Raw genomic sequence first — 15343 nt, 5'->3', positions numbered from 1 at the left:
TCGAGGCGTTCGAGGAGGATACGACGATCGATGGTATCAAAGGCTGCACTTAAATCTAGCCGCACAAGAAGAGAGATACAGCCATTTTCACAGGAGAGTAGAAGATCATTGGGCACTTTCAGAAGAGCGGTTTCCGTACTATGATGAGGTCTAAACCCAGACTGAAAGACTTCCAAAATGTTGTTAGAGTATAAAAATGCACAGAGTTGCTTTGATACTGCTTTTTCCAGGATTTTTGAGAGGAATGGAAGGTTCGAGATGGGCCTGTCGTTTGACAGGTAATTGGGATCTAGATTTGGCTTTTTCAGCTTCTTCTTCTTTTTCTTCTTCTTGGGCTTCTTCTCATACTGTGTTACTATATAGTATGCAAAAAGCACTACGTCACAATCCGTGTGTGAGTGTCCGAATACTCAGTAAGCATCTAATAGTAGTCGAACAGTACCCAAATGACCTACTACATCAAACGTGTGCAAACGTACTACACTACGCTATTCCATAAATCAGCTGGAGCCCAATCTGGAGCCCAGTCAGCTGGAGTCACATTAGGCAATGTTTAGCGCACTAGCTGTCAAAACAGATGTTTTCACAGAACGTTGACGGGTCCTCAGACTTCAACATGGTCAGCATTCTCAATGTATTGGTCCGATTCTATGATGATGACTTGGACAAAGTTGTAACACAGCATCTTGCTATTTGACCAACTTTTATTGAAACTGCACTTTTCATTTTTAATAGCATTAAAGGAAAAAAAGGAAGCACTTCTAATTTGAGCATAGTAATACAAAATTGTATTAATGTATTTTTTTTGTTTTACAATTTTGAATTAAAGCTGTTGTGGTAACACTAAATGTATGTGCGTCCCATGTTGTACCTTCACAGTTTTACCTCATCATACTTTACTCACTTTCCGTTGTTACCACCTGATTCTCTCCTAGATAATTTACTGAAAGTTCATCCCTGTTCTAAGGAGACCATTGGCATAGTGTACTCTCTACGTAGCAGAGATAATCTGATACCTCTGACTTCATTAAAATAACAATGGGCGGAGGAACTCAATATGCGACTATCTGAAGAATCGTGGCAAGTGACCCTGAATAGAATACATTCATCGTCGATTTGTCTACGGCATACAATTATTGAATTTAAAATTGTTCGTCGTCTGCACTGGTATAAAGTAAAGTTGGCTAAAATTAAACCAGATATTAACCCTGTATGTGTTTGGTGTAGAACAGAACCTGGTACACTCTCATATTTTCTGGTCATACCCAAAACTATTTGGTTTTTGGCAATCATTTTTTTTCTTTTTTTTCAGAGCTTCTAGAAACACTTGTTGAGCCATCCCCTATTATAGCAGTTTTTGGAGTAGTTCCACAGGAACTTGGCGTAAGTAGCTCAGGTTAAAAAAAAAATATGATGGCCTTTTCAACCCTCTTGGCCAGGCAGCTTATGCTAATTAAATGGAAACACAAACTCCCACCTGCCTTTAAGCATTGGGTCAATGATCTTATGCATCATCTGGCATTGGAAACAATTCGCTACTCTACATGAGGCAGTGTTCTTAAATTTTATACTATCTGGCAACCTGTTCTTACATTCATAGAAAGGATGGACTCTACTGATATTTCAATTCCCTGAATTTAATTGTCTCCCTCCTTTATTTCTCTCCCTGCCCCCCTCCCTTTATCCGTTTTTTTTTTTTTATTTTACTTTATTTTTTCTTCCTATAATGTCTGTTTGCCTTATTTTGCTGTATCGATTCTTTATGTCACACACATTTCTACTGTATAGTGTATGTATGTATCAATGGTGCAGTATTGATAATATTGATACTGGGCTCTGTTGGAGTGGAGTGTTGTTTGTTTGTGTGTATGTTTGGGTTATCTAAAAGGAAAAATAAAAAAAATTCTTGGACAAAAAAAAAATGGTGATCAGTAATCAATTCGTTTACTAACATAGCTTTAGGTTGTAACAACCTAATATTTATTAACCCAAGCTTAAGGACGTATTTGTCTGCAAATACTACTTCCAGGTTTGTCAAATTTAATTTTTATCAGATTATGAGCACAAATGCCCCTACTAGATGTTTTTAAGAAGGTTGGGCCTGAAAGTCAGGGAACTGACACTGTCTCTATAGGACTGAGTTTAAGTGGTGGTTCAAGGGAAAAAGCAGACATCTGTGTAGGACAGAAAGTCTGCTGCCTGGCCTTGGCCCTGATAAGTCAAGCTTTAGAGGAATTCAGACTATGATCCAGGTTTCTAGAGATGATAGCTGCACCCATCCTCAAGGGGTGGATGCCATCTCTTTTTAAAACACCAGGCCTCCCCCAAAACTTGTGCCAATTATCTACAAAACCCATGTTGTTAGAGGGGCACCACTCAGACAACCAATGATTAAGTGATGTTAATCTGCTGTAGATCTTGTCACCGCACCACATGGGGATAGGGCCAGAGAAAATTACTGACTCTGATATTTGCTTTGCAATCTTGCACACCAATTAATTGTTAACTTAGTTATTTCTGACTGTCTCATGCGGACATTGTTAGCGCTGATGTGAATGACAATTTTAGAGTATTTACTTTTATCTTTACCTTTAGCCAGCACTTTCAAATTGGCTTCAGTGTCAGTCACTCTGGCTCCAAGAATGACTATGGTTGTTGGCGTCTCTACTTTCATGTTTCTCAGTATAGAATCGTCAGTTATAAGGGCTGTTTTAACAGGCTTCCCAGCAGGTGCGTTACTAAGGGGGGAGAACCTGGATTGAGCTAGGGGAAAGGCTAACTGATGTATCCGGTACCGAAAAAGACTTGATCAACTTTTCACTATCTTTCATTTCATATAAGGTGCGGATGCATGCTTCTAACTCTGCTACCTTCTCTGCTAACCAAGTTTGGGTCCTGGCTGGGTCCTAGCCGATCAGTGTCTTGCGTCTGGCGTTCAGGAAGTGCGAAATAGGAAGCAGGTGATGAGCAGCAGGTAGCGAGCAGGTAGCTATTGTAATCAATTATAAATTACTGTCATCACTGTCATCATTACTGAGTGATGACAGTAATTTACAACTGATTACAATAATTATTAGAGGATGGTAGATCTGGCACAAACCTAACCTGCTCTACACGGGTCAATGATAGAATCTTTTTTTTTTCTAGATACTCAATGGACTCAATGGACAGAAATATTCCATCTCCACTGGATCCGCCCTAAATTATCAAATAAGTGACATTGTAGCTTCCTGCATGGTGGGAGGTTTTAAGTCTAATTACAGTATCTCATTAAGTAACTTTACAAGGGCTGGAGTCAGAATGTTGTGGGAGCACTTATAAAATTCAGTGGTAAAGCCATCACTGCCTGGGGTTTTACCTGACAACAGTTTTCTAATCACAAACTCAGTTTCTAGCTGAGTGGGAGGGCAGGTTATCTCAAAGGGATGGTAAAGTGTTCAAAGAATTTATTGAGGTGATGGGTGAGCACAGACAAACACATTCTCCGCTGACACACGTGATGCCAAGTGTCACTTCTTTTCAGACCTCAGTCCCCAAACCAAGCTTGTACAGACATGAGTCAAAAGACACTTAATGTGCAGGTTAATGCTGGCAGACTGTGGGCCCCTGATTGACCAGCAGGGATCTCTGCTGTGTGATGAGATGGACAAACCCTGGCCAGCCCACTCAAATCTTGCCCAGATGGTATTAAACCAATTTGTTCCACTGCTTTAGGCCCTTGATCATCGTCAGCTGATGAGACAGCAGGGATGAAGCCAAGGATGTAGAGCTCAGCTTGGGTTCAAAGCAAATGCCTTAACTGCTGATCTACTCAAGAGTCTCCTACATTTTTTATGTTTGGCAATCAATGTGTTCTTGTATTTTCTACCTGGTTAAATAACCAAACAATTCAATTAGTTTTCTTGTTAATAAATTTATTGTCACAAGCTAGCAGGATCACCACCCATCAGCATACTAAAATGAAAGCACAGGCAAGTGGCGATTAAAAGTTGCTTTATTTGAATATTTTGTGTTTATTGATTTAAATGCATACATTTATGAAACATAAAAATAACAGCCAGGAATCAGCATCCAGGTAGTGCCAGTCTTGAGGATTCCACATGTCACTGTCTCCCATTTGATCTACGACACAAGTGATTGTTTACCTTTGGGCCATTAGATGTTATAGGAGTGAGCCAAGCCTGACTGCAGACCTGCCACTGCATATAAAAGATTTAATAAAATAACATAATAAGCACAATGTGGATTTATTTAGATAGATGTTAGATGTTCTTCAGAATAAAGTAATAGCTGTTAATCGTGAAAAAACTGATGAATATCATGAGAACCAGTAACAAGGAGTTGAAATCATGTGAATGCCCCCAAGCTGTTGCTCTTAATTTTCAAGTTCCTTCTCCATTCATTCCTCCGTGAATGCAACAATAATCCCAATGCAGGACACACACATATGCAGGACACACACAAGAAAATACTCCATGCCCTTAAGTCTGAATTGGCTCCTCACTAAACAGTTTGACAAGGAGTAATATGATATTTGGATGCAAGTATCACTCAGGGCCTGTGTGACTTTAATAAGAGGTAAAAGAAGCCACATTGATGTTTTGAAAAGAGTTCACTTTATTCTTTTCTTTTTTTATTGCAGTATTGTAATGGATTTGGTTGTTACAGCTATGGTATCTGAAAATCACAAAAAATGGTTCTTACTGCTTTCCAGTCCTTACTCTGTTATTGCTAACATGCATGCAACTTGCACTCTCTTTTTAATGAACCAAACTTAAAATACAATCAAATGTAAAGAAAGCTAAAAACGCTGAAAGCTAAGGCTGACAACATAGTTCCACTATGTGTCATATTAGTGTAGTATCCTGCTAGCCCTGACTCTAAGATTTTTTTAACATGGCTAAAGAGTCCCAGTGTTTATGGCAAAAGGTCCCAATTTTATTTTTCATGGCCTGTAATTTACACATTTTACCGATGAAAGAGCGGATAATTTGAACTCTTATGGCTTGAATGCTCACTCCATAAACAACAGGGTTTAGCAGGGGAGGAAAAATCACAAAGTAAAGTGACATGAATGTGCGAAGTTTGTGAGATACATGATTCATGTTTAACCGACTTTGAATGATTTCAAAAAAGCACCCCACAGAGAAGTTTATCACTGCCAGTACGTGAGGTGTGCATGTCTGAAGTGCTTTGATTCGGGACTCCTTTGAAGAGCGCAGGCAAACATACAGTATTTGTGCATAGGAAAACATTATCATGACAATCTGAGGGAACATAAAGACAATCATTGTTAAGAAACCAACTATGCTATTGATGGATGTATCATGACAGGAAAGTTTGACAAGTTCAAAATTGACACAGTATACTTTTGGCATGTGTCTACCACAGAATGTAAGTCGTATTGTCAATATTAAATACAAAGCAAGGCCAACAAAGGGGAATGCCCAGGAGAGCACAGTCAGTTTGTGCACTTTAGCAGGAGACATTCTGTTGTGATAATCCAATGGGTGACAAATGGCAACATACCTGTCATAGCCCATCACTGCTAAAATTGTAAATTCAACCGTCCCAGTTGTATGCAAAGCAAATATCTGTATGAGACAAAAGATCAAAGATATTTCATAAGTCGATGACAATAAAAACCTCAGAGTGGGTGGAAACAAAGCAGTGCTCCCATATAATCCATTACATGCTAAACTGCACACGAAGATGTACATGGGTTCATGTAGAGATCTCTCAGCACAAATCACCCCAATAAGAATAAAGTTGAAACTAAGAGTGACAATGTAAATGGAAAGGAAAATAAAGAAGTACAAATACTTCAGGTCCTCCATTTCATGAAAGGCAGTCAATATGAATGTGGCCACGGTAGACACGTTTTCCATGTTCCTCCTTGCCCCCAGCAAACTTTAGGGAAAAAAGGAAACTTTGTTGAATATATGTTCGAGATTACTTGGACATGATACCTAGCTCTCAGGAACTCTATTTGCTGTTATTACCAGACTTTCATGTGTCATTTCTTTTTTCAATCATGTCATGATATTTATAGTCAATAATTTGATAGCACAGACCTTGAGTGACATGCACCTGAAGTTTCACTGTTCTTTGAATACACATATGCAAATCCAGTTTTTAATGAGAAAATAATGTGAATGTATCACATATGTATAAAGTGTGTACAGTAACAGTATTCATATGAGGGTCTAGACAGTCTTTTAGCTAAATATACTAAAAATTGCTAAAATATTTCTGAATATGTTCTTTATGTCTCCTGAATGCCTGAATGAATGAGCTATGCCTGAATGAAGTGCTGACAGCAGCAAGTAGAGTACATTCAAAACCAGCTGAGTTTGTTACGTATTGCACACCCTCCGATAGACCTCATTTAATCAGTTGGAAAGATTCTTATGGAGCTGTGAATAATGTTTTTGGCTTTGCACTTCAACAGGCTCACACCTCAGTTTGCTTTTGAATTTTGAATGTACTGTGAATATACTATATAAAAATTGCAAATCAATTCAAACAACAAAATACAATACCAGTTGGTTTTCAGTGGTTACAGAAAGGACACATAGAGAGAAAAATTGCATCTGTATGAACCCAGTTGAGTACACCACACTCACTTCATCAGAATGACTTGAATATTAATTGAATAAATACTGTACAGAGATCAAAAATGCTGGGACAGAATCATTCCTATACTCACCTTGTACATATTCCACTCATACAAATCAAGCAATCTGCCTGTGTTACATTTGTAATATTTTAAAAGACAAAGGGAACATAAGGAAAACTGAGGAAGACACAGAATGAATGCACTCATATAACTGAGGTGGCATTTTTGCACTAGAAAAGCTCATGATTGCATAATTAAATGAACCACACATTGCAGATTACAAGTTCTTTATGTTTGAAATAATTTAGCTGAGGACATTGAATTTGTTATGGCATTATTTCTGACCTACATAATGCCTGACATTTGCACAGTAACATTCAAAAATAATAACTTGATCATATTACCATTTTTAATTGTAATGAATAAAGGACTATGAGAATACTCCACATTCAATAGATTCTGCTCATTTTTATTATTTACTTATGCAGGAACTGCAGATGGAAATTAGCTATTAGCTATATCTGGTACAAAGCATCTTTCCTCTTTTTGAGATTAATGTATAAAATTGTTTTCTTATTTAAAACATAAACATTCATTCATTCATTTATAATTCTACTTTCAATGACTGAAGCCAATGCCAAAACACTTGAGTATGAATAGATGAAAAGTGTGCACATCTATTACTGACAGTGTAGAGAAAGCAAATTAATATTGAAGTTTCCATACCTGTATGTATCTTTGAATCCTTCAACAGTTATAACTTAGAGCTGCTGTCTGAATGAAAGGGCTGAACACACAGCAAGCATTTTATTCATTTTTGAGACTAATTCCCAGTGTGGTTATGATCACGTGGATTTATCCACATTGTAAATGTGTAATGTTCATTCACCCAGTGGGGTTTGGTTAGCATGGACACGCCTTTTTTGTCAGTCCTAAGCAGTACACTGATATGGTATCATCAATATTAAGGTTGTTATAGTTGATAAGGGAATGGTGTTCAAGATGTGCATGTGTCATATCTTGCACATTTTAAAGGTAAAAAAAAGTTAGAAATGGTTCAGGGTTTTGATACATGAGCTTCAGCTGTTGAACCTTTGTATACATGTACTCTCAGTGTGTAAATGATTTATGAAAACTGTAACTCCCATAGGCTTTTTAACATACACACCACAAGTTAGTCTCAGAATATGTCTTTTAACATTAATTGTTCTCCCATTGTATGAATTGTAAAAATTATCATTTTACCATATTATTGAAACACGTTTCCTGAAATAATTTCTGGAAAGAAATAATGATCAGCTCTCCATCAGATTTGTAACTATTTTGTAAGTGAATCTCTGAATGCACTTCTTATCTGTTAATCAACTGACAATATATAGTGGGAAAATAGATTTCTTTTGATGAGAGCTACGTGAATACATTGAGCCATTGAGTGACTCTGTGTGACCCATTGGGAACCCCAAACTGAGTGTCACCCAGAGTCACCCAAATATTTATAATCTATGAGTAAACCAAGACCTGTGGACATGGGTAGCATCAAATCTTAGATGTTCACAGTGCAGTGCAGTTCACAGACAATCTACAGGAAAGACATCATAATAAACCACCACATAATAAACCACCATCAGCAACTGATTACCAAATGAAAAGGAAATAAGGTCTAGAATGTCTTTCAAGAGGTCCTGAAAAGACATGTTTTGCCTTTAGTATTGCTGTAGAGATATAGGTGAATATATGATTTCCTCAAAGGGACATGTTTTTATAGTTTTAATGTAGATATTTTATTTTTAATGAGGTATTATTAGAAATGTTATAGCTCATTTTGCAGTGGAATTAGTCTGTTTTGCAAAGTGTACATTTTGGTTTGACAACTGTGTTAACCATTTTGTGAACATGGATCTTAGTTTGGAGTAATATGCCAACTCAATGGAGTAAAACTGTAACTGAATAAAAGAAAATATTATTACAGGTCCAATGCCTGTATGTCCCATTCATAATTTTAGATGATACTTTGAGAGAACACAGTACAAGGCCATTGAACAGTAAAAAGATAGTTGTCATTGTTGTACATCATAATTAAAATGGTAAATTCAACAGTGGCATATGTGTGCAAGCACAACACCTGTGCCAGACAACAGCCTAGAGATACTTCATGTGTTTCAGACACCAAGTGTCCCAGTAAAGCTGGTAATAAACCTGTGCTACCATACACCCCATTAACTGCTAAATTACAAACAAATAAATACATGGGTTTATGCAGAGCTCTCTCAACATATATTGTCACAATAAGAACCAAACTAACAAAGAGAATAAGCACATACAAAATAAGGAATAAACTTAAGTACAAGTACTTCAGGTCTTCCATTTGAACAAATGCAGCCAGTATGAATGATGTCGCGAGGGTTGCATTATCCATGGTCATCTGCTTGTGTCCAAAATGCTGTGGAGAAAGGACGCATGAAGCATGTGATCCTGTGTGAGTTCAAAAGCACAATGTTTAGCTTTTTTATAATAGCTGATTTGTTTTTCGAGTTGCCATCCCTCCAGTCACAACCCTTACATTTTAATAGCAATTCCACATCTGTGAATATGAGATGGAAATAATTGCGTCTAAAATGTTTTTTTTTGTGTGTGTGTTGGCAACACCATGAAAATAACAATTATGCAATTTTATAACATTTCAGAATGTGGCAGAGACAAATATAGGAGGCCATCTGCAACAATAAAGGCTCCTGGTTACCACCAAATTGAAGTTTTAACCCACCTCAAACTTTCACTTTGCCACCCCAACATTTGCTATGGCGGTTATCTTTTATTTTTTTCAGTAGGTTACACATAAACGCATGAAGGCATTTAAGTATTTTACCCTAAAAATACCATGCTCAAGAACAAACATGTAATTTTAGCCTGAAACAAAAAGGTTATCAGTTATCAAATTATGGGATTTCCAATTTGGGAATTCTGGGGTAATTTAATATTCTACTGATAACGTGAACAATAATAATGTACAAGACTGATGTAATATAGTAAAAAAAAGTTGGTTGTATGCACTTTATGTGCACCTACCTAATAATTTGGCAAAGCATACAACCTGTGGTGGCTGGTGAGTTAAAATATAGAGAAGGAAGATATACCTTTTTTGACAAATGTCCTGAGGTACTTCCAAATGTATTCTTTGTGCCCTTCACATGAAATTGTTTTAGATAGAACAGCTGGCCTAGATACTAAAACCGAACACAAATTTCTTCAGTAAAATCAGTTTTTCTTTTAATGACATTGGTTTTATGAAGTGCACCAAGGAACTGTAATACTTTAACATCAGCTAAAACTACACTAATCACTTCACGTCCTTACTTAAACAGGCAAGCATGTTAATAATGAAAACAACAATGAAAAAGTTAAAGATATTTGAGAAGCTGTGAAGTCAGTTCTCTGTCTGCATATGTCTTTGCATACTGGCCAACACTGTAAGCAACCAGGCTTGCCCAAGAAACATTACACAGACTAAAAACAGCTATAAAAAATAAGAAGGCTAAAACTGGATGTAGACTACAGTTATATATTGAAAAAGGAAAGGTAATACAAAGTGAAAGTCAGGGAAGGACAATACGGACAGACAGAGAAAAAGGACTGGTACCTTTAACCTCAAAGAAGCCTGAAGCAATCCTACAGTAGGTAAAAAAACAATCCTGCTTTCTGAAGGACTGCAGAATTTCTTATTATCAATCTCAGCACGTGAGCACAGTGATGTCAGAGCTGAATAAACTTATGAGAAGTAGAGCACGGGTGACTGCTTTGAAAGGTTCACTTTCTCCTACAAAGCTGTTTATTCGTGCTGTCGAGCAGGGGCGCAAAGTGAAGTTTGAGTATTCCCTCACTGTGATTTCTATAGTGTCATTAACCAGGCTTTCAGCAGCTAAGCACAGGTCATTGTACTGTTTTTCAGCTTTGAAAGACTTCTAGCGTGACAGCTTTCATTTACAAAGGACACTATTTTCTAATAATCGATTTTTGAATTGAATGTCAGTATAACACAGTGACAGAGTAGCTCAGTGGTTAAGGTATTCACTTTGAACACAAGTTGAGCTCTACGGCCCAGGTTCCATCCCAGCCACGACATCAGACCACGATGACCAGGAGTCCACAGCTGTGGAAAAAAGTGGCTTTGTTACACTGGGGATAGAGGTGGGTAGGTAGGCTAGGGCTTGGCCATCTCATTGCACACCAGTGACCCCCACTGGTCAGTTGGGCACACACAGTCTGTCTATATAAAGCTGTGCATGAAGTGTCTTCCAGCTCATGCCTGAGCGGGCTTGGCATGGGGATTGCAGTGTGAAAAACAGTGGTGCTTGGAACTGTGTATTTTGGAGGACAGCATCTGTTTGTCTACACACTCCCAGGTTTTTAGAGGAGATTATAACAATGAGCAGCATCTCTATGACACTATAACAGAGATCACTATGATCTCTAATTTTATATTCCAAGTTGGGATTAAAAAGGGGGGAAACACAGAAATCTGTTATGCATTGATGTTTTTTCTCCACTGTTCTCTGGCTTCCTCACTAGGTATTTGAAACCATACTACTTACTTGTTCTTTACCACTTCAGTTTAGATACTCCACAGGTTGACACAGCAGCATATATAAAGATGACCCAGACTTAAGCAGCTTTTTTTCCATTTACTCTCTATGTGACCAGCTTGCACTCAGTACCAATTAGTAGTGTCTCTATTAGGGCTGCCCCCCAATAGTCGACCAAACGTTATTCGATGAGAAGAGTCTTAGTCGACCAAGTTTTCATTGGTCAGTTAATCGCAAAAAAAAAAAAAAAAAAAACTCCATTCGGGAGCTGCGCCTTGTCGTTGAAAAGTTATTAGATTATGTCAGGCTGGAAATCATCCAAAGTGTGGGATCATTTCCAGTGTGTAAAGGACGACCCAAAGAAGGTGACATGCAAAGTCTGCATGCAAAGATTCGCCTATCATCCGTCGACCTCAAACATGACTTATCATCTGAAACATGTAGGGGAGAGCCGGGACAAAAGTAATAATTTTCTCCGAGCCCATAGAAGTCCGATAAGCGTAACTGTGTCAGAATGTAGGCTACAGCGTGCAACACTTAGGCCTACCAGAGCCGCGAAAAATCGCGTGGATATGTCATACTTTCGCAGAGTTATACCCAAGAAGCTGTTTTCGATCACGGAAAGTAAATTCACTCAAGCAGTACATTTTTTTGAATGACAAGTTGTGTCTTGTTTCATGGGTCATAGTCATGATCATTTGACAGATTAATTAGTACTTTAACACATCCTGAAATTTGTTATGTCAGAGTCTTTCAGTTTAGAAGCAAGTCAGGTTTAACTGTCAGGAGTCATTGTCGGGACCATTGTAACAGTTGTTTCTTTTGTCCCTCTACTATATTATTATACCGAAGTCGCTCCACATTTGTACAAAATATCACCTGCTATAAATAGAACACCGTTGTGAGTTGTTGATCACAACAAAAATTAGTTTCTGTCTATAACGTTATCTTCTTTCATTAGCGTTATTAAGCTTCTCATAGTTTTCAGTTAGCATTTGCTATATTTTTATGTTAAATCGCTGTTTCCTCAAAGCTAAAATTAACTAGAATTTTTCCAATCTAGTGTTGTAATCACACCGGTTTTACCACATGCACTTAACGGCTAATCACAACAGTGTGACCGTATGCGCGAAAGGGTTGTTCCATTATGCTAAATAATTGATGGCCTAATTAACATTAATTTAGCTATTTGCAGCTAAATTAATATATTGTCATATGCGCTATCCAAGTGCTCTTGGGGACTGGGGAAGCTAAATAACCTAGCTTACTGCATGTTTAACTTCATGTTCTGTTTTTTATTTATCATTTGTTTTATAAGTTATTGTGTTGGTGTTACAAGTTCATAAGTTGTGTTATGTGTGTTGACATATATTAAATAAATTAAAGTGTTCAGTCTCCTTGCTGGTTGTTCCGACACATTCAGAATCATTACCTCTTTTGCCATTAGCATTGTTGTTAACAGGCGGCTGCCTTTGTGAGTGCGCTTGTAAAATTTGTATTTTAAAGGCTCATTATTACGGTTTTGTATTTCTCTGTAACGTAGCACAGTGTTAACAATGTTACTTATTACATTCGTTCTCAGCCCTGGAACTGAAATCATTTTGTGATGCCCCATAAATATATATTTAAATAATTAGATTAATATCATAAACGTACGACGACTAGTCGACTAATGGCTTGAACTGGCTCGACTAATGGCTTGAACTGGCTTGACTACTAGTCGACTAGGAAAATCTTTGGTCGGGGGCAGCCTTAGTCTCTATCATCCATTATAATGAAAGAATAAAGGGGGATATAATATCAATAAACATAATCATCATTACAAAGGTTAGCTTGCTAATCAACACTCATCATTTCTAATTTCAATTTGTTATATTTCACAACCAAACTGTAATGGATGAGCTGTCCGCAGTCTCTTAGGAAACTAGCCCTCTCTAAAGCATGGAAAAAGTAAAACAATTCCCGCAGATAACTCAGAAACTTAAAAAATTGATATCTGAATGACAGAATGATGATTTATGAATGAATCATTTATTTAATGAGAAAATTATTGACTTATTTATGATATTTGAAATGATTTATTAGTAATAATTAATATTTTACAATGGAAGTGTATGTGATAGGGACAAACTATAAAAGGAAATCAAAAGTCCTGTCTAAGGTCATGTTTCTCATCTTTTTCTTTTCCTCCATGATTATTAATTACCAAATTTGCCTGTATTTCATTATAATTATTATTACTATTATAATTGTATAACATTGTCATATTTATTTGTTTTATAATTAAAATTAATGCACAATTGAACATGTATGTAAAGAGATTAAATTCCCTGGAGATCTGAGCATTTAAATGTGCAAAATTCTATAACTATACTCTACAGCTAGCAGTTGTATGCATTCCTTGTCCTATAGCAAGCAACGTCACGCTTGCAAGAAAATGGCCTTTATATCTGAAAAATGACTGTATGCTTGAAAAGTGAGAGAAAAAAAACTGATGACATGAGAATTAGAAGTGTTACATTTGTATCTTTTGATGCATCCCTGTATTAGTGAAGTGGAATGTAAGGGCAAAAACCATTCAGTCCAAATGTTTGTCTCAAGATTTTTTCTCCTCCTTCACTACAATTAATTAGCTCATCGAAATCTAGTATTTATATAGTGACACAAATCTCCACATTGCAGGGCAGCCTGACGATTTCAGAACACTAACTGTTAAAACGAACCACAAATATTAGTAATATCAGTAAATTCAATATGTAATTATACAGTTCCACAGACCTCTTTATTTTATAATCGCTGTTACTGACTACTGTTAATTACAACATACATAATCCAGATGCTGTATAATATACTATGGCATAGTATAATAAATCCAAACCAAATATTTCTGTTACCAAGCTCGTGTGATGTTGTTACCATTTTCTTACACGGAACATACTGAAAATCCGCACTCTGATGGCATGAATGGTCATTCCATAAATCACAGGGTTTAACATGGGTGGAAATAATATAAAATAGAGTGACATGAAGATTCGAGTTTCAGGGGGTACATGGCTCATGTTGAGGCGACTCTGAATGATCTCGAAAAAGGATCCCACAGAATAGTTTATCACTGACAGTAAGTGAGGTGTGCATGTCTGAAGGGCTTTGATCTGAGATTCCTTTGAAGAGCGCAGACAAACCCTAAGTATTTGCGCATAGGAAAAAAGTATCATGAAGAGCTGGGGGAGAATGAAAAAGATAATTGATACCAGCCCAACAATGTTAATCAGAGATGCACCAGCACAGGCAAGCTTGACCAGTTCAAAGTTAACACAATACACCTTCTCAATAAACCTTCCACAAAATGTAAGTCGCAGAGTCAATGAAAAATACATGATAAAAATAGAACATGGATAAATCCATGAAAATGCAATAAGCTTCCAAGTTCTTGAAATTGACATAATGCTGTGGTAATGCAGTGGGTAACATACTGCAATATACCTGTCATAGCCCATCACTGCTAAGATTGTAAATTCAACAGTGGCATATGTGTGTAAGCAAAACACCTGTGCCAGACAACAGCCTAGAGATACTTCATGTGTTTCAGACACCAAGTGTCCCAGTAAAGCTGGTAATAAACCTGTGCTACCATACACCCCATTAACTGCTAAGTTACAGACAAGTAAGTACATGGGTTCATGTAGAGCTCTCTCAATATAAGTTACAACAGTAAGAATTGAACTGACAATGATGATTAGGATGTACAACACAAGGAATACAAAGAAGTGCAGATATTTCAGATTATCCATTTCTGAATATGCTGTCAATATGAATGATGTCACTGTGGTGGCATTTTCCATGGTTTTCTGTTTGCATCAAGAGTGCTGTGGAGAAAAGAAGCAAGGAATTTGAAAGTTTTTAAAGTTTAAAATGCACAGTCAACAAACATTTTGACCTATAGTGAAATGAAAGTGCTATGTTTTTGCTTTACAAGTACATTTTGACAAATTCAGCAATTGGCAAAATACATTATAAAACTGTGTCTGCCTTCAAGAGAAGAAAGTTTATTAATTTGTATGTTGACTGAATCCAGGGGGTTAGTATGGCATTAATGTTTCACTGCACAGTTGTTACAACTTATGTAATGGGGTATGGGATATGT

The 15343-nt window shown here is 37.0% G+C and overlaps 2 protein-coding genes across 2 annotated transcripts; both read right to left on the bottom strand.

Moving 5' to 3' along the window:
- Positions 1-4880: 4880 nt before the first annotated feature.
- Positions 4881-5888, bottom strand: LOC118774178 (olfactory receptor 142-like). Its single transcript, XM_036523337.1, has one exon. The coding sequence runs from the start codon at positions 5886-5888 to the stop codon at positions 4881-4883; it is 1008 nt and encodes a 335-aa protein (XP_036379230.1).
- An 8223-nt stretch (positions 5889-14111) lies between these two features.
- Positions 14112-15041, bottom strand: LOC118774177 (olfactory receptor 52D1-like). The gene has a single exon (XM_036523335.1). It carries the CDS (start codon positions 15039-15041, stop codon positions 14112-14114), a length of 930 nt encoding a protein of 309 aa, XP_036379228.1.
- Positions 15042-15343: the final 302 nt, after the last annotated feature.

This window comes from Megalops cyprinoides, chromosome 3, assembly GCF_013368585.1.
Source record: "Megalops cyprinoides isolate fMegCyp1 chromosome 3, fMegCyp1.pri, whole genome shotgun sequence".
Lineage (NCBI taxonomy): Eukaryota > Metazoa > Chordata > Actinopteri > Elopiformes > Megalopidae > Megalops > Megalops cyprinoides.
Note: the sequence above shows the minus strand (reverse complement) of the source record. Positions and strands in the feature narration are given on the sequence as shown.

Bases quoted from the DNA above. Each gene is read 5' to 3' on its own strand.
- LOC118774178 (XM_036523337.1), bottom strand. From the start codon at position 5,888: ATGGAAAACGTGTCTACCGTGGCCACATTCATATTGACTGCCTTTCAT.
- LOC118774177 (XM_036523335.1), bottom strand. From the start codon at position 15,041: ATGGAAAATGCCACCACAGTGACATCATTCATATTGACAGCATATTCA.